The sequence below is a fragment of the Prunus persica genome, chromosome G1, assembly GCF_000346465.2.
Source record: "Prunus persica cultivar Lovell chromosome G1, Prunus_persica_NCBIv2, whole genome shotgun sequence".
Taxonomy (NCBI): Eukaryota; Viridiplantae; Streptophyta; class Magnoliopsida; order Rosales; family Rosaceae; genus Prunus; species Prunus persica.
Window position 1 is genome coordinate 5,854,703 of NC_034009.1, and position 19,559 is coordinate 5,874,261.

General features: G+C 37.1%; 1 protein-coding gene and 1 pseudogene across 1 annotated transcript; both read left to right on the forward strand.

Moving 5' to 3' along the window:
* On the forward strand, positions 3,845–7,508 carry LOC18779760 (annotated as a pseudogene).
* LOC18781507 (diphthamide biosynthesis protein 2) lies at positions 10,602–17,217 on the forward strand. Its single transcript, XM_007211771.2, has 10 exons — positions 10,602–10,952; positions 11,082–11,305; positions 11,408–11,516; positions 12,245–12,590; positions 13,878–13,947; positions 14,203–14,270; positions 14,789–14,904; positions 14,993–15,099; positions 15,379–15,518; positions 16,470–17,217. The coding sequence occupies exons 1-10, from the start codon at positions 10,872–10,874 to the stop codon at positions 16,721–16,723; spliced, it is 1,515 nt and encodes a 504-aa protein (XP_007211833.1). The 5' UTR covers positions 10,602–10,871; the 3' UTR covers positions 16,724–17,217.

The window sequence follows — 19,559 nt, forward strand, 5'->3', positions numbered from 1 at the left end:
ATATTCATAGTATTTAGAAAGATGTTTAAAACTGTTATCAAAATTTTAAACATAACCAAAATAGTCATGACATCAACGGATAAAGAAATTGCAATAGGCATGCTTGAAACGATCTCAGTGTGTGTGAGTAACCATGTGCTCTGATACCAACTTTTAAATTTTCTATATAAGTGTCCATTATCTTTCACATAATATGAACCAAAACACAACTTAGTAGTTTTTCACCGCGTAGTAGTATTGCCAAGCATACACGTATTATAACATTAGTATATTAATAATGATTAATTTTAGTTTGGTGCCCTGAACTCTCACTCTTAAGGCTTGTTTGTTCCTACGCTCTCAATTTTAACAATAAAGTACGACCCTAAGCTTGGAAATTTATTGCAATTTGGTTCTGTAGTTAGAATGACTATTAAAAAATATGTTAATTGATAATGTGGCAAACGTGGTACCTGCTTCTTTAAACTTGATTATAATATTAATAAAATATTACAAATCAATTAAAAATAAAAATAAATGAAAATATAATGAAATTGAAGGGGAAAAACAGTAACCCAGAACCCACCGTCCTCCACGGCCACCACAACCATTGGTGCCACCCTTGAAGCCTAACAAGGTTTTCATGTATGATTACAGACATAGCAGCAAAGAAAAAAACTCTTATAAACAGAGCCAAAGTCACCTTCTCCAAACTTGTTAGAGGACTGGAAGCCATTAGTGGCAGACTTCAATTCCTTGGAAGAAAAAATTCTGAAGCTTTCTTGATTTTAGGGTATTTAACAAGTACAAAAAAGCAATCAAGAACACAGTAAAATCACAACAAAAATACAGAGGCACACATGCTTGATTTTGCCAAAGGTATGTACTTGACAATGCTTGAAAGCAGAAATCTTGGAACTCACTGTGGATCTTGTAGAGGTTGTACGGGTAGAGATTGACCAAGAATGACGAATTTGTGCCCGGAGGAACTGGAGCAAGGATCTTATGACGGTGTCCAGGACGAGCTCTTAGAATTGAGCGGAGGAAGGGGAAATGGCGTCGTGACGACGTTGATAATTGAGAAGGTGGTGGATACAGACATCTTGTGGATGCCGAGGTCACCGAGGGGAGAAATTATACAATGATACGGTATCACCAGGTCCCACTCAACTGAGGGAGGGTGTGTTGAAGAATATGAGTCCACATCGGAAACTTGATTAAATAAAGACTTAAATGTCAAAATAGTCCCTGTGTTTTAATCATTTGGCCAATTTAATCCCTGTGTTTTTAATTTGGCCGATTTAGTCCTTGTGTTTTCCTCCGTTAGCTAATATTATCCATTCCATTAAATTATTATTAAAAAAGTTCATTAAAGTTTTAAAAATTAATAAAAACTGTAATTATTTTAAATAAAAAAAAATTACAAGTTCACTTTAATGATTAACAAAATAAAGGCCTGCAAGCCTCAAATTCTCCGATTGATCACCACCGATTCAAGCCTCTAATAAAAAGTTATCCGATTTGCATCAACACCGCCAGTCTCTTCTACATGCCCGTAATACAATTCATGGGGTGGATAAAAACATTAGCAAGAGTAAAAGGGCCTCGACAGCCATGAAAAGAAGGATGAACAAGAACAAATGGCTCTTGCAATCATGCTTATCCTTTATCTTATTAAGCTTACCTGCTAGCCTACTGCTGCACTGCCTTGTGCCTATTTTTGTTTCTCTTAACAAAAAGATTAACAAAATAAAAAAAATTTGGAAACCCAACCTCTAAACCCTCTTCTTCTCTCCAACAGCCAACACCAAACCACCATGAGCGATCCCACCCAACCACTTCCCCCCTGGAATGTGGTGGCTGGTCTTAATTTTTTATTAAATAATTAGAGATTTTTAATTAGTTTAAATAACATTTATGAATTTTTTAAACAACAATTTAACGGAATAGATAACATTGACTAACGGAGTAAAACACAAGGACTAAATCAACCAAATTAAAAACACGGGGACTAAATTGGCCAAATAAATAAAACACAGGGACCATTTTAACATTTAAGCCTTAAATAAAATACAAAATATAATGAATGGTTCTACTACTAATAATACCGAGGCCTTTTGTGATAAAACCTCACACCTACTGGACTTTGTAGGTGGTTAAGTTGGGGACAATATCGGGGTTGTTAGTAGTGGGCCGCTAGCCCGTCTCTCTGAATTTAACATGGTATCAGAGCAGGTTGATTGACTGGGCCTGAATTGGGTCTCTACCCTTACCCAATATGTGATGTTCACATGTTGGGCTTGAGTGTTTATTCTTACCCTTTACCTAATATGTGGTGCTCACATGTTGGGCTCGAATGATTGACTCCGATGTGAACTTGGCTCCACGTGTGGCCCACTATGTAGTGGTCTCACATGAGGAGGCGTGTTGAAGAATATAAGTCCCACATTGGAAACTTGACTAAATAAAATACAAAATATAATAAATGGTTCTACTACTAATAATACCGAGACCTTTTATGATTAAACCCCACACCTACTGGACTTTGTAAGTGATTAAATTAGGGACAATATCTCGCACGTCTCATACCATGTTTATACTTCTTGGTCCCTAATGCGCATTTACATGAACACACACCTGTTTCAATTATCCCATATATGAAACAGAGTATTTTTAAATATATATATATATATATATATAATTTCGAGAAATTAAATATTTTGTTACATATTTAGTTTATAAGTTATATATTTAAATTGATTATATATATAATTATCTTGGTATGTGTTATATTTTCAGAAATTTTTCTTATTAATTATTAAAAATAATAATACTATAATAAGTATATGTTTTGTTTTAGATAGCCTTATCTCGTTGTTACTTTCTGCATATTAATACTTGAACAGCTAAGTTCAATAGTCTAGTTGTCATCTAAATCTTTAGACATGCAACACTTAAAACTCACAGGTGTCAAAAAAAAGACTCACATGTGTCATTATACCTAGATGACTAAGCTCTAATTTAGCATGAGGTGTTGGCAATCTAGTTACATCTAAACTTGAAGCCAAACATTATCAGCTGCCATACATTGGACCAATTGAAGGAAAGTAGTTGCCACGTATGTAGTACTATAAATAGGGACCATTCCATTTCATCTTGAAGAGCAAGGGAGGCATGGTTTACATGAGAAATAAGAGGGAAAGAAAGAAAGAAAAAGAGAAAAAGGACGAAGAGAGAGAGAGACTGCTGATGAAATTCTTGGAGGAGAAATAGAGTGTAGTTTGTGATTTCTTAAACTTTGAACTAGATTTGGAATTAAGGTAGGGGGTTTTTTGGGGCCTTTACGAAGATTGATTTAATTAAATTTCGTGAGCATTATATTATGTGTTGTACTATAATTTGGTTGATATTCTTTGTTATTGGGTGTTTACGTGTTGTTAATTAGCATTATATTATTTTATTAATATTGACATGTTCATATGTTATTGAAAATGATTGGAATTATTGGGTTGATAAAGAAAGTTTGGAAAAAAGGGTAATAGGAAGGATCTTTTGTATAGTTGAGTCTGACCATTGTAGGAACTAATTTCAGGCGAGCCCGTGTGCACAGTAGAATAGGATATCAGTGGTATAATTGTCAATTATGTGATTGCATATCATTTAATTTAGTTATATCAATCTACTGTGGTAAAGTCTCATGTCTCTATTAAGCGGTGGTTGCTTATCCCTCTAAAAAGTTTGATTTGCAGGAAGTAAGAATACTAAGGAGGGAACAGTGTCCATAAATCAGTTCTATAAAAACCAATACCATATCGTCTGCCACATCTATTCATAACCTACTCAAATTTTGAAAAAAATAAAAACGATGGTGGTGAAAATCAAAGGCTGCTATGTTCTGAAACCCTCTACACCAACATTGCAAGGTAGCCTAGCTCTCTCAGAATCGGATCAAATTGACACCATAAGTCATGTTAGCATTATCAACTTCTACAGACCAGACCAAAACTTTGTCTCACAACCTGACGCCATTGTCAACACTCTCAAAGACTCATTATGCCGCGCATTGGTGCCATTCCATCCACTAGCCGGTCGTTTGCGTTGGATTGGCGGAGGCCATCTCGAGCTCGATTGCAATGGCATGGGGGTTCAGTTCATTGAAGCTGAGTCCGATTCGAAACTTGATGATCTTGGTGTTGGCGAGCTCTTACTTAGTTAGGATTTTGGTTCCTTATTTTATTAGAATTTTGGTTACTTACCAATTATTATTTAGTCCTATTGTAATTTAGATATATTTCCTATTTTATTTAGGGTTAACACATCTTTGTACTTGTATAAATACCTCAATATTGGAGAAGAATAATAATATGAGTGTATCTTAGCATAACTGAATATTTACCTTACTTTGTTTGACATGGTATCAGAGCCAGGTTCCTAACCTGTGATAACCTCTGCCAAGTTGAGAGTCGTTGGCACTCCTCATTCCTAACTCATCATGGGTCTTCATCTTGTATAGTCATTTTCTTTTGTTCATCCTCTCATATGTGTTTTCACCGCACCTAGTCTTCACATTCTTCTTTGCTACTGTTCCAAAATTTTTATTTTTCATCTTTGTAGGCCATATGGTCTTTCTTGATGTCTCAGCTTCTCTATCTTTGAAACTTCATAACAAGTCTCTTTACTCCGTGAGCCTCGTCACCGCTAACTGAGCCATTGCTTTCCTCCGCGAGTCTCGTCACCGCTCGCCGAGCCTTTCCTTTGACTGTTCTGCGGGTCTCTGTCTTCTTTGGCTGCTCTCTTGAGTTGCTTTTCCGCTTCTCAGTTTGAGCATCTTATCTTTGTCTCTGTTCATGATTTGCTGGGTTTCCTCCCTTACTATTCTCCTTTTCTGAAGTTTTTTCTTTATGGGACAGCCGTATGCTACCACCTTCCCCTCTTGCATTTTTTTCTGCCATGAGACTGGCATGTTTGAGTCTCTTTACTATTATTTCAATTTCTCTTCTTTCAAATCTCGATCCTTTACCAGTGTCAGATTTGATTGGGAGATAGATGCAACTTCATTTGGGTGCTGTAACTTTATTTTTCGGTGTTGCTTTCTCAAATCTCGACTCTTTTATATCGTCAGATTTAAGGGGGAGTGACACCGCTGCTCATCTATTCTGCTGCAATTTAGCTACCTATCTGCCATGGCTGATTCTTCTACATCTGAGCGTCAATTAGCTTCTGTTTCTTAAGTGCCACTTTTCTTATGGTTTCGAATACCCCTTCTCTTCAGGAGGAGATGGGGCGTGAAGAGAAGTTGTCTCTGCAATAATGAAAGTATTTGTTATTGTTATTGTTGCTAACTACTATGTCTTTTGCTAGTGCCAGTACCGTTGCTCATCCTTGTTATGTCTCTTGCTGGGGACAATGTTATTGCTCTTGCTTATTATGACTCTTGTTGGGGACAGTGTTGATTACTGTTGATGATGCTTGTTATGTCCCTGCCTTGTTGCTCTTGCTGGTGCCAGTGCCTTGTATTGCTGTTGTTTGGTACTAGTATTTTGCTCCTGCCTATTATGACTCTTGCTGGGGACAGTGTTGATTACTGTTGATGATGCCTGTTATGTCCCTGCCTTGTTACTCGTGCTGGTTTGGTACTAGTATTGTTGCTCCTGCCTGTTATGGTGCCAGTATTGTTGCTCATGCCTTTGCTGGTGTGTTTCTGTTGTGGTCGATATTGCCACCGTTGATGTTGTCTTTTCTTGCTTCGCTTTCCGTTGATGTGGTCATTGTCGTTGTTGTTGTTGTGGCCTTGCCCTTTGCCTTTGCTTCTGCCTTACCTACTGTCGTACTCACAGGGTTTCTGTGTTCTGTCTTATCTATTGCCGTGCTCACAAGGTTTTTGTGTTCTGCCTTATCTACTGCCATACTCACAGGGTTTCGGTTTATGTGTTTTGCCTAATCTACTGTCGTGCTCACAGAGTTTCTATGTTCTGCCTTATCTACTGCCATCCTCACAGGGTTTCTGTGTTCTACCTTACCTACTATCGTCCTCACAGGGTTTCTGTATTCTACTATTTGCCCTATTTTTTACGGTTTGCTCTTGTGTTTCTGTTGCGAACTTTGCTTTAGTTTGTCATTTGTTTCACTCGTGGTTGACGAAAAGACCTTATCTACAATTAGTGCTTCTCAAGTATGGTGTTCTGTGACTCGCTTGTCAAGTTGGGCGTGCGAAATATCTTTGCCCAACTTGAGGGGAAGTGTTGGCAAGCTCTTACTTAGTTAAGATTTTGGTTCCTTATTTTATTAGAATTTTGGTTACTTACCAATTATTATTTAGTCATATTGTAATTTAGATATATTTCCTATTTTATTTAGGGTTAACACATCTTTGTACTTGTATAAATACCTCAATATTGGAGAAGAATAATAATATGAGCGTATCTTAGTATAACTGAATATTTACCCTACTTTGTTTGACACTTGGTGACTTCTCTCCTTCTCTAGAATATGACTATCTTATCCCCACTGTAGACTACACCCTCCCAATTCATGAACTTCCTATATTGCTTGTATAGTTGACTAGGTTCAAGTGTGGTGGTGTTAGTCTTAGACTATTTCACATGCTGTTGTTGATGGGCAAAGTACATTTCATTTCATTTCTGAGTGGGCTAGGCTTGCAAAGGGTGAGCCAATTGGTGTAATGCCGTTCCTGGATCGAAAGGCCTTTCAAGCTCGAACACTCCCAGCTGGAAATACTCTAGGGCTTGACCACTCAGAGTTAGACCATCCACCCCTTTTGCTCGGCCAATCGGATAATATCGATCGAGGAGAGGAAGAAGAAGACCACTGTGGCCATGTTGAAGCTAACCAAGCAACAAATTGAGAAACTTAAGCGAATGGCAAACGAGGGGAATGATTACAAGAATTCTGGCACTAAGCCGGCTTACACACGGTATAAGACCGTGGCAGGGCACATATGGAGATGTGCGTCTAAGGCTAGAGTTCACAGAAATGAACAACCTACGGCAATGGGAGTTTGCGTTGATTTGAGGAGTCGTATGCAACCCCCATTGCCCCAAGGATACTTTGGAAATGCAACATTTTATGGGGTTGCTAGAAGTCTTGCTGGTGACTTGGTGTCCAAACCATTAGGGTACGCATCGAGTAGAATAACGGAGGCAATCGAGAAGGTGTCGAATTATTACGTGCTGTCCGCCATTGATCACTTCAGGAACCAACCGAACTTGACTAGGTTTCAAGCCCTTCATGCTCTAGGGATTGCCGAAGGGGATTTGTATGGAAACCCTAATCTTGAGGTTGTGACTTGGTCGACACCGCCTATGTATGGGCTTGACTTTGGATGGGAAAAGGAAATGTATATGGGTTCAGGAACATATGATTTTGATGGGGAATCCTTCCTCCTTCCAAGTCCTGAAGGAGATGGTTCTATGGTTCTGACTTTGTGTTTACAAGTGGCCCATATGGACGCTTTCAAAAAGCACTTCTATGAAGATATTATACTGCATAAGTTATATAGCAAGCTATAAGCTGAGAAATACAGAGCAGATATATGGAAAATATATATATAAAATATCAGCTTATTAATTGGTCTTCAGTGAGAAACATTTTCAAAAATAAAGTAATTTGTCAAGTATATGTTAAGTTAACGTAGCTATGGACGATTTAACGTAGCTATGGACGATTGATTTCTCCAGCCAAGTAAAACAGATGGTTGAGTTTCTTTCTTTATAATTATGTATGAATAATGCAATGCATGGCAGTAGGTGAATCTTACTACTGTGAAAGATGTAATTTGCATTGTAATTCAAATAATTTTAGTAAATTCACATCCTGGTTGGTGTTATTTTACTAGCCTCTTGGCAAAAGCTCTGCCAATTGGCTTATTTTTTTTTTTCAAAGATCATTAAAATGTTTATTAAAATTAATATATATTAATTTTTTTTTGAATTTTTTATGTGTTTTTAATAGGATCCAGATTCTGATTTTGTTTTTTATTTTAATTTTTTTAATACACAAAAGTATAAATTTACTATATTATACTTATTTATTATATTTTCAATTCTTAATATTATAATTAATTATGAGTATTTTATGGCATTTTGAATGTTTCATCATTCATTATCTATATCTTTTTGAGAAAAGATGGTATTTCATTAAATCCAAAAGAACATTACATAACCACAAGATGTGGTGTTGTTGGCAAACTGCCACCTTAACTGCCACCTTCAACTGACGAGCTACCTGATACTTCAATGACAGAAATTCAAAACCCGTTAAAAACACTTTGTGGCCAGAAGCAAAGTGAACCTCGAACGGGGATTATCCCACCCTTCGAATTTTTGAATGGGTTTCATGTTCCCCCAATAGGTCTGGCGGGGGGCTTGAGTGGGTTTGGTGGTATGATACGGTAACTTGTGATATTGTTGCTTTATCCAAAAATTTGATTGATTGTTGGCTGCAGACTCCTCTTAATGGCACTCGTGTCCGTGCCTCTTGGATTTACGGAAATCCATACAGAGACAAGAAAGAAGAGTTTTGGCATGGTCTGGAAGGGCAAGCTACTGATGCTCCTTGGTTCTGCGGCGGAGACTTAAACGAAATCATGTGGGGGCTTAGAGTTGTCTCGCTTGAGGCCCAAAGAAAATTAATCAGGTAACGTTTTCAGAGAATATTATCAGAGAATAAAAACAAGAAAACGAATTTGCATTTTCAGAAAATGAAAATACGTCTGGTAGATTAATTATAAAACATTTTTAGAAAACAAAAACAATGAAAATGTGTCTAGTAGTACACTTTGAAATAATAATATGTGAGTTATTTTTACGAACAAGTTTCCCATGAGAATGAAAACCTCAACAAATTTACAGAGATGCTTTGATCTCTCAGAATTGTTAGAATAGCTCTTGGATGATTCATAATCAAGCAGAATAGGTACTGTAGTGCAGCTCCTGGTCAGCAATCATCAATCCAGCCACTTCCAACCCCGTCCAGACTGAAGAGATCTTAATTATGCCCATCCAAGAAGCCTCTACATGGCTAAAATAGATTAAAACTCTGCCAATCTCAATATTGCTGTCAATTTTCAGCTGAACCTCATCAGTTAAAGGTGCTGATGTTTGAATCCAGCACAGATACATCCAGTCCAGACTGAGTCACAGGCAACAATCCAAGCAGAAATCGAAGCCCAATGTTCTGTTGTCCTTTTTAGACGTGGCAGTTCCCTTTTGTTTTAAATTGTGTAATTGGCAATTCTCTTTAAAACAATTTGATTTATTTTCAATATTCATTTTGGCCAGAACCACTAGATTTTACTATGAGAAATTGTGAAGTCCTCACCAGTCTGAGGCAAGAAAAGAATTTACTTGGGAGATATTCCTCACCCAAATTCACAATCACTTGTTTAAAGTCAGTAACTTGGGACTCAAGTTATCTATTTTTCATAAGTCTGTTAGGGTTTTAATTGCTAACAGTGACACGCTCGCACACCAAAGAAAGTTGACTTGTTGACCACAAATTATTTTTAAGCAAATGGAGAAATTTACCCTATCATCATAGGAACTAAATCAAAACGGGTGAACAATTTGTTCTAAATCAATATCTTTCATTTGTAGGAAAAATATGAGCATACATTCATTGGTTATCAATTTTAATTTCGCAATTGTTATAATTAAGTTTTAAGATCCTGCTTTGTTATAGTTTGTGTTTTGGACTCTGACTTTCAGGGTTACGCCATGATAAGGGAACAATTGCTTAGTTTGTAAGTTATGGTCCACGGACTATGACCTTGTGAAATTCCTTATTCATTTAACTTCTTGGCCCTTTTTTAGTTCGCGAAAAAAGATTTGATGAGAAATTTTTCTATGTCTGTTTCAAGGAATGAAATTAGAAGATTTTTTTTCCCATGTTTGATAATGCTAGGAAAGTAGCCAAGAAATACCACTTTTATTTCATTTCCCATATTTAGTTTGCATAGGAATGTAAAACACACTTTGTCTAATTTTCCAATTATATCCATATAATTTCACAAGTGTCAATTTGTGACTAAGCTATATTAGTAGGTAAGGAGGAGTTCCTCCTTATGGACAAGGAGGGAAGCATTATCTTTTTCGATGTGCCAGATAACCATTTTCGATGCCTAGACTTACCAAATATGGAAAAATAATTGATTTTCCATCCCCGATCCTGAACCTCATTTCTCGTGAACCAAACACCACTTTAGAAATATGAATTAAAGTTGTCTATCACGCTGTGGATGATCAAGCTATTATATATGTTATGGACTTCATAATGGGTGGAACTCTATAAGATATTTTCATCTATAAAAGGCTGGGTTCATGCTCTCACATAATGCTGCTCATTAAGTTTAGCTCCATTAAGAAATGTAGAGGGTAAAAGATGCATATGTTAGTTGAATCGGTCTAGTTGAATCCGTGTACGTGAGTTTCCTCCTCTCCTTCTAAACTTTGGGGAAAGAAAAAAAAAAAGCCATTCCATTTTCCTTGATTCATAGGTACTATTATTGTTCGTTACGAATACATAGGTATAATATCTTAGGGAGCTGGTCAGCAGTATAAACATTGTACAAATAACAGTATTGTTGAAAAATACAAGACCTTTACTTAGGAAGTGGGCTTTTGAACACTCCCCGCGCAGCCCATTAGAAAATCACAATGAAAAATTATAGTGTGTGTCCATTTCTAGCCGCCATTCCCCCTTCTTGAGTTCCCTCTTTCCCCTTCTTCTTCTTCTTCTTCTTCTTCTTCGGTTCTCTCACAGTGAAATAGTCACTCCTACAGTCCCACTGTTCCAAGGAGGCTTCTTCCAAGCAGATTTAAAAAAAAAGGAAAAAGCTTTTTCCTCTTTCTTCTTTCACAGTAATTCATTCGGCCATGGACTTGGAATCGAATTACGAAATCGCCCCCACGGCCGAGTTCATTCAGAGCAACAAGTTCACCAGAGTCGCTTTACAGGTACGAGTTCTTCAATCTTCCTGTTGCGTCTTGTTTTCCTCTCAATTTTATTTTTCTTTTGTTTGCTTTTTTTTTTCCCCGGGAAACCAAACATCGAATTGAATTGTATTGAATTGAATGTCGTCTCAGTTCCCTGATGAACTTCTGAAGGACGCGGTGAGAGTTGTGAGTGCGCTAAGGGCCAAGCTTCGAACACTGAGGGAATCCAACGCCGAGCAAAACGACGATGCCCCGGAAGTGGGCTTGTTCGTGATGGCGGACACGGCCTACGGTAGTTGCTGTGTGGACGAGGTGGGAGCATCGCACGTGGATGCTGATGCTGTTGTTCATTACGGCCACACGTGCCTCAGCCCGTGAGTGCTCTGTACTGGAAGTAATTTATGGTTGAAGTCTGGTTTGAGTTTTATTGTGTATGTTGTTGAAGGCTCATTCTCTTAGTTGGGTTTTGTTGGCAGGACTACGACGCTTCCAGCGTTCTTTGTTTTTGGGAAGACTTCAATTAGTGTGCCTGATTGTGTGAAGAATCTATCGCATTATGCTTTGCCAAATGGGAGGCGGGTTTTGGTATGATCTTTGTTCACTTTTCACTTCTAGACTCATTAGGATTTGATTAAATGGGCAGTTTTTAAATGTTTTGGCTGATACTGAATCATCATTCTGGTTAGATCATCAAGTGCTAGAAATCATAGCTGTAATCAAAGAAAGAAGAGATTATGGATATGGAAGTTAAAACAATAGATGATATGCAACTTAAATGATATTCTTACTTGATTTGAAGATCAATTATTCAGAGGAGTAGGATATTGAGGATGAATTTGTAGCCCATAATTTCTTCTTTTCTTTTGTTGAATTTAAATTTGGTAAATTTTTTATTTTTATTTTTATTTCAAAGGAGGGAAAAGAAAAGAACGGAGATGAAAACAGATAAATTCTAGTTGTATCCCATTGCATGAGTAATGAGTTAATTTTTGGCTAAAGGTGACAAAATGGTATTAAACTTGTAGCCCTTATACCCATCAGCTTACCACTTGATCGAGTCAGTGTTCAGCGTTGTTCATTCAGCATGAGAGAAAGATTGTCTCCTGCAGCAACCTCATCGTCCTTCTACCCATCAATTTTTTCTTTTTCTCTCAATCTTCTTTCTCCTTTATACTCTGCATTATTCTACCCATCATTCAGTTATTAAATATTGAAATGTAGATTATTGTCTATGCACATAATTTTCTATAAGAGACCAAGTACATTTTATTTTTTGGTTAGTTTACCAAATCTGACTTTCTATCCATCTGTAGGTCCTTTTTGGTCTGGATTATGCACATTCAATACAGAATATCAGAGAAAAATTTGCAGAAGTATGCGGGGCTGAATCCAAACCAGAAGTTCAATATGCTAATGTTATTTGCTCAGTTATGAATCCATCAAAAGGTTGTAAAGTCTCAAATGAGGTCCAGGGAACATCTGGCAGCCTCACTGATAATAATAGTTTTGGGACAGTATCAGCTGATACGTATAGCATTGGAGGCTTGGTCTGGAAATTGCCTGAGGGACACAAGATGGACGATTACTTACTTTTCTGGATTGGTTCTAATAACTCTGCCTTTGCAAATATTGTTTTGACATATAATGGCTGTGAAATAGGTACATAAACTACTTTCCTTTGTTTGTTCTGGTCTTGAGGTTGCAGCTTTCTTTTGTTTTTCTCTTGTGGATTCCTTATCCACTTGCTTGTTTCTTTGAATTTATAAAGTTTCTATTGAAAAAAAAGTGTGTAAACCACTACTTTCTTTTGTTATACATTTTTTTTGAGTATGTCTACATGCATGTGCGAATGCATCTCATATTCTGTTTTCTTGTGTCCTCAAACAATTTTTTTTTTTTTTGATGAGTTGTGCTGTTTCAGATGCATCATATAGTCCCGTACATCATATATCATACATGTGGTGGTTCTTGGACTTTCGTTTTTCTTTTTTCTATATATTGGTGGATTTCATTTTTGCACAAATGAAGAGGGATATTTTCTCTATACATTTATTACGATGGATGCATCATATCTGTAGTGCACACACATTTGATATTTTCCATTTAGGCAAATAGCTGTTTGCGTTCCCCTTTCTCCTTTTCTGACTGAGGCAATCAAAGTGTCTAGGACTCTAGCCACTTATGAACACTGTCTTCGAAAAGTAAATTCTGAATACACACACACACACACACACACACACACACACACACATATATATATACAGATTATCTTCTATGCGGACGTCTGGACGTTATTACCGTGCAGACGCCATATATTTTTTATTACCCCTCCCTGCTTTCCTCCTTGTTTACAATGGAGTCCGAGCGGTAATAACGTGCCGACGTCCGGATGAGAGAAGAATTTCAGTTTTCTCATCTTATTATATGCTGCCAAATCAAGCCACTACACTGCTATATAAAAATATCCAGTCGGTACTGTAGAAGTACGCATCTTCACATCACTTTTTACAATGAAACACACCTGCAAACATTGGAGTCCGCATGCTAAACAATCTGGTCGTCCGGATAAGAGAAAAATCCTATATTATATGTATCCCAAAGTAACCAATTCCCCACAAGTCCTGTTCGCAGAGTAGGATGAAGTCTTTTTACTTGGTAAATGAACTCAGGGCACTTACGGTTCTCCCTTAGTTTGTCCAATATTTGGCAGAAGGAACTCAAGGAACAATATGAAAATATGATAATTGGTCCTGTCATTTTTGTTTTCTTGGTTACGAATAGAAACTTGATTTATTGTGGGAAAGAAGATAAGGAGCCAGATTAAGATTTTCAAGTTTAAAAAGTTAATTTTCTTAAAGCACCTAGTATGTGGAAATTGATATGCTATTGATTATTCAATTTTTCATACTCAATCTTGTTTATAATTTTTGGTGGTTTTGGTTTTAGTCAGATATGATGCCTCGGAATGCAGTATGGTGACCGACTTATCTCAACAAAGAAAGATTCTTAAGCGCAGGTATTATCTACAAAATCTTTGTACTGTTCCCTGTTTCCACTCATCTTTGCTCTTACAAGCACAATAATTGTGACATGATAGGCCGTGTGTTCCTTCCACCATGTGTTTTATTCTTGTTCCCTGTTTCCACTAATCTTTGCTCTTACAAGCACAATAATTGTGACATGATAGACCGTGTGTTCCTTCCACCATGTGTTTTATTGTTGTCATGCTCTTCTTTCATATGATTTATTGTGTGAGCAATCTCTCATCCAGATATTACCTAATGGAGAAAGCAAAGGATGCTAACATTGTTGGGATCTTAGTAGGAACCCTTGGTGTAGGTGAGTTCTTGTGTGGGATCCTCTAGTCTTTATTTTTTATTAATCCACTGTGTTGAAATTGAGCAATCAGGTTGAATAGTTCTTGTAATGCACAGCTTGCTATTGGAGATCATTGATTGTTTTTTTTTTTTTTTTTTTTCACTTGAAATTAGTTTTTCAATATTGAACCATGTGTTGGTTAATTTCACACTATACCCATAGTGTTTCTGTATGTGCCGGTATTTTGTGTTTTTTTTTTCCTTTTCCATCTCAATTCTAATCTAGTAATTCATTCTGTAATTAATCATGATAATCATGAAATGTTTTGTTTTGTTTTGTTTTGTTTTTTTGCATTTCAGTATGGGTACATCTTATTATGTACCATTCAAGGACTTTAAATTACTCTATCTTAAATTTCAATTATGTTGGGATCCTTTCAGAAAAAGAAAAAACGAAATTCAATTAAGGGCACATTCTTTTACTGATGCATAACCGAGAGCCTAGAAAATTAATTAACTTTTTTGGCAATTATGATGCAGCTGGTTACCTGAATATGATTCATCAGATGAAAGTGCTGATTACAGGAGCAGGGAAAAAAGTCTATACTCTAGTTATGGGAAGACCAAACCCTGCAAAACTTGCCAACTTTCCTGAGGTCTGATACATGCAAGTAGATGCGTTCATATGGAATTTAGAATATTTGAAGTTCTAATAAGTTAATTGTAGATTTTTATTCGTGGCAGTGTGATATTTTCATTTATGTCTCTTGTGCCCAAACTGCTCTTCTGGATAGCAAAGAATATTTAGCTCCAGTAATTACACCTTTCGAAGCCATGCTAGCTTTCAACAGGTACCACATTAAATAAAGTCATACTTTATCGTACATTCAGTGCCATGAACTTAGGTTCCTTGTATATAGAATGGTTCCATATTTGCTCATTGTCTTATGAACTACTTGCTACTTGATATCCCTCACATGAGATGATCTGTTATTACATATTCCTAAGTTGTGGATTCAAATTAGTATACCTTAAATGCTCCTAAGATGTGCATTGACAAGATGAATTAATTAGCTAGTTATCATTCCTCGTTTATCCCTGACCACTGAAAGTTCAAATTCTCACCGCAGAGGATGTCAGTGGACTGGAGAATATGTAATGGAATTCCGCGATTTGATTAATTCTTCTCCAGTGGAATCAAGGAACTTTTCTGAAGAAGCACGATTTTCCTTCTTGCAAGGTGGTTATGTAGAAGATTTTGATCCGCAAGGTAGTTCTCTTATTTTTCTAATTTATACAATTGTTATGGCATCATTGAGTGAAAAAATAGAAGACTTTCAACATATAAAGTGACTCGTGTGTCTCTGAGAAATGAAGGATACTGTATGCACCTTCTCCCTCACCCCTTCCCTTTTTAAAAGACATTTGGATGATTAGCTTAATTTATTTTTCTTACCTTAGATTGATTGTTAGAGCAAAGAAATCTATGCTTTAAGTCCATATTTGTCTTAAGCTTCTATCCTCATTAGAAGTATGGATCAAATATTGCACTATCCACTGGCTTTTTCGTTGTGGTCTCGGTCAATTAAGGACAGGTTTATGCTGGTCCATCACAGTGCCATATAATGTGCTATTATCTGAGAAGTTGAACTTTTTTGGTGGAAATAAAAGGGTTTGTAGTTGAGCTGAGTAGTGCTATGATGGAAATTTTCTGGGTTCTATCGGTTGAAAAGAATAGTAGCATATTTGGGGGCGAGGAGGTGAATGTTTATGGGATAGGATGCGTTTCTGGGCTTCTTTGTGGGCATCTGTAGATTCGGAGTTTAAGGAGCTATATTTTCCTGCTATCTAGTCTGATTGGAAAGCGTCTGTTTTGCAGTCCTATGAAATTTCTGTTTTGTCTTTATGTTTTCCTTTAGGATTGAGGTCATGATGCAGAGTTTATGTGTAGTTTTCTTTCAGAAATGGACTCCTTGTTCACTTATGTTGTACTGTTATAATTTTTTTTAATAAGAGCTATGTTTCTTATAAAAAAATAAAAAAGTGAAGGGCAAAACAAAGTTTAATTGGGATTTATTGTTCGAGACCCACATGTAAATAATTACATTGGAGAACTGTTTATCATTTAGATATTGTGAGACTAAAACTACGTTTTACCAAAAAGATTGTTATAAGGGTAGACATTTCAAACTTGGAAGTTCTGAAATTGTTGTATAACCAGGGAATGGTACTGAGGAAGATAAGGAAGGAGCTCTTGCTTTAGCAAATGCGACAGAGAAGGTTCTGCAATTGCGTGATAACCCGAATTCTATAGTGAAAGGAACAGCTAAATCTGGTGCAGAGTTTTTAGCCACTCGATCCTATCAAGGTCTAGATATACATTACGACGGTTCCTTGCCAGAACCATATTTTATCGGGAGAAGTGGGAGGGCAGCAGGGTATGAAGATGAGAAGAACGGGCATGAGAAATCATGATCAAATTAGAAAAACGTGGAAAGAGTGGTTATGATGAAGACGTGCTTGAGGATGTGCCCTTAAGGAGAAGTAGATGTGTGGAAGGCAGCAGGTCTAGGCAGTCAGCCGAGAGGGGACAGGTAAATGAAAGAGCATACTCTTGATGTCTGCCTTGCAGCATGGAGCGCAGCTATCTGCCAATGATGAGATTCTGTAAGGGGAGAAACAAAAGGGGATTCTATTAGAGGCATGCCTTTTTGTCTCATCTATTTTTGTAGACATTTTTGGGTTTTTTGTTCTGTTTTCTATTGTGGTACGTAATTTAATGAAATAGTGACATGTAATGAGCAACCAAGGTCCTGTTTGATGGCTTTGTTTCATATTTTTTGGGTACTTTTCATGAAAGATATAGAAGAAAAATGAGAAGATAGCGAGAAGAGATACAATTTCATGTGTGGGAAGAAAAAACTGTATTCAGGTAGACTCATAAAATAAAAACTAAGAACAGTAATAAATAGATTACTTTTTCTGTTTGGTTCATGAGAAAGAAGGTTTGGGACTGGGAAATTAATTGCTTTGCACAAAGAAAGATAGGGGAAAGTGAAGCCTTTCTCTTCCCTTGGGTTTTGTTTTTCTCCTCATGAGAAAGTTTGGGAAAATGAGTTAATATTAAATACATATTTTTATGACCATATTGTCTCTACTAACAATTTAAAATTACAATATAACATGATTGCATTATTTTTTTCATTTGATTTCATATGGGTATAATTGAAAAATTAAACAAACTTTGTTTTATATTCCTACAAATATGTGAGAAAATAAAATGGTATTTCTTGATTACTTTATCAGGATTACCAAATATGAGAGATGAATCTCTATTTCCATCTTTTGAAAAATAACGTGGAAAATAATTTCTCATTAAATTTGTTAAATGAACCAAATGAGAGGGTAGGTTTTAGATTTACGACTTTTCTCATTTCTTCCTTCCATTTCTTATCTCTCATCTGCTTTGTCTTCTATCCTCAAAAGTCCAGTCAATGGATGGGCCCCTGAGTGGTTTGTATTTGTACGATGGACGACTTTAATAAAAATCAATAAAAGTTTGAATTGAACACACATTCATTCCTGGACGGCATGACTTTATCTTTTATTTATTTAAAGAACTTGGGACAGCTTATGTAGGTAAAGTAATAATAGCTTGATTAATTATCACCGAAACCAATTTGCACGTCCCACATGCATGTCGAGGTCAACTCAAGTCATACGCGATTGCCGCTAAATGCAAGTCGGAAAATGAATTTCTAGGGAAGTTATTATGTGCATTAAAAACTCTATGTTTCTTTATAAATATCCAACAACAAATCTTAACCTTCATTCTCATTCTTCACTAAGCGCTTCACCAAAATGGCTTTCTACAATACAATAAAACACCTTGTAAGCCTCATTGCCCTATTCTATGTAGCTGAAGCAGTGCTAAAAAATTTGACAGCACAAAGTTGTGGCTGTGCCCCAGAGATATGTTGTAGCCAGTATGGCGACTGCGGCAGCGGAGATGGTTACTGGGGCCAGGGTTATAAAGAAGGCCCTTGTACTAGCAGCGGTGGCAGCACAACTACCACACCAAGGAGCAATGGTAGTGGTGGTTCGTCGGTGGCTGATATTGTAACCCCAGAATTCTTCAACAGGATCATTAACCAAGTGTTTAGGCCTAGTTTTTACGAATCCAAAATTAAAGCTAATTGGTCCAAGTACATGATTTGGGCTTTAATTGTACAAGTATAAGTCAAATACTTATAATTTTTTTTATTTAATAAGAGCTATGTTTCTTATAAAAAGAAAAAGTGAAGGGTAAAACAAAGTTTAATTGGGATTTATTGTTCGAGACACACATGTAAATAATTACATTGGTGAACTGTTTAGGTTTATTCTAATGCTTTTTCTCTTCTTCATTTGCACGTATTGTTTAAATTTGAATTCATTTGGATATTGTGAGACTAAAGCTACTTCGTTTTGCCAAAAAGATTGTTATAATGGTAGACATTTCAAACTTGGAAGTTCTGAAATTGTTGCAAAACCAGGGAATGGTACTGAGGAAGATAAGGAAGGAGCTCTTGCTTTAGCAAATGCAACAGAGATGGCTCTGCAATTTCATGACAACCCTAATTCTACAGTGAAAGGAACAGCTAAATCTATTGCAGTATTTTTAGCCACTCGATCCTATCAATGTCTAGATATACATTATGAAGGTTCCTTGCCAGAACCATATTTTATAGGGAGAAGTAGGAGGGCAGCAGGGTATGAAGATGAGAAGAACGGGCATGAGAAATCATGATCAAATTAGAAAAACGTGGAAAGAGTTGTTAAAATGAAGACGTGTTGGAGGATGTGCCATTGAGAAGAAGTAGATGCGTGGAAGGCAACAGGTCTAGGCGACCGCTCGTGAGGGGACAAGTAAACGAAAGAGCATACTCTTGATGTCTCCCTTGCAGCATGGAGTGCATCTATATGAAACCGAGAATATGTAAGAGCATTTCCAGCAGGGCTGGAAAACTCGGGCTGGGGGGGGTTGGGGTTTGGGGCAAAAAACGAAGTCCAGCAACAAAAGTCCAGCCCGGGCGAGAGTGGGGGCCACCAAAACGGGCAGGCCCGAAGGCGAAATCGGCCCGAGCTCGGGCCCGAAGTCTGGGACAAAATAGCTGACGCCAGCATGGCGTCAGCCCTGAAATTTTGAATTTTTTTTTACCGTTGGCGCGTGCATTGCACGCGCCACGCGCCAACGTTAAAAAAAATTTCAAATCAGCGCTACAGTGCCGCCAACGGCTCTTTGACACGTGGCGGCCTCTGGTCGCTCCGA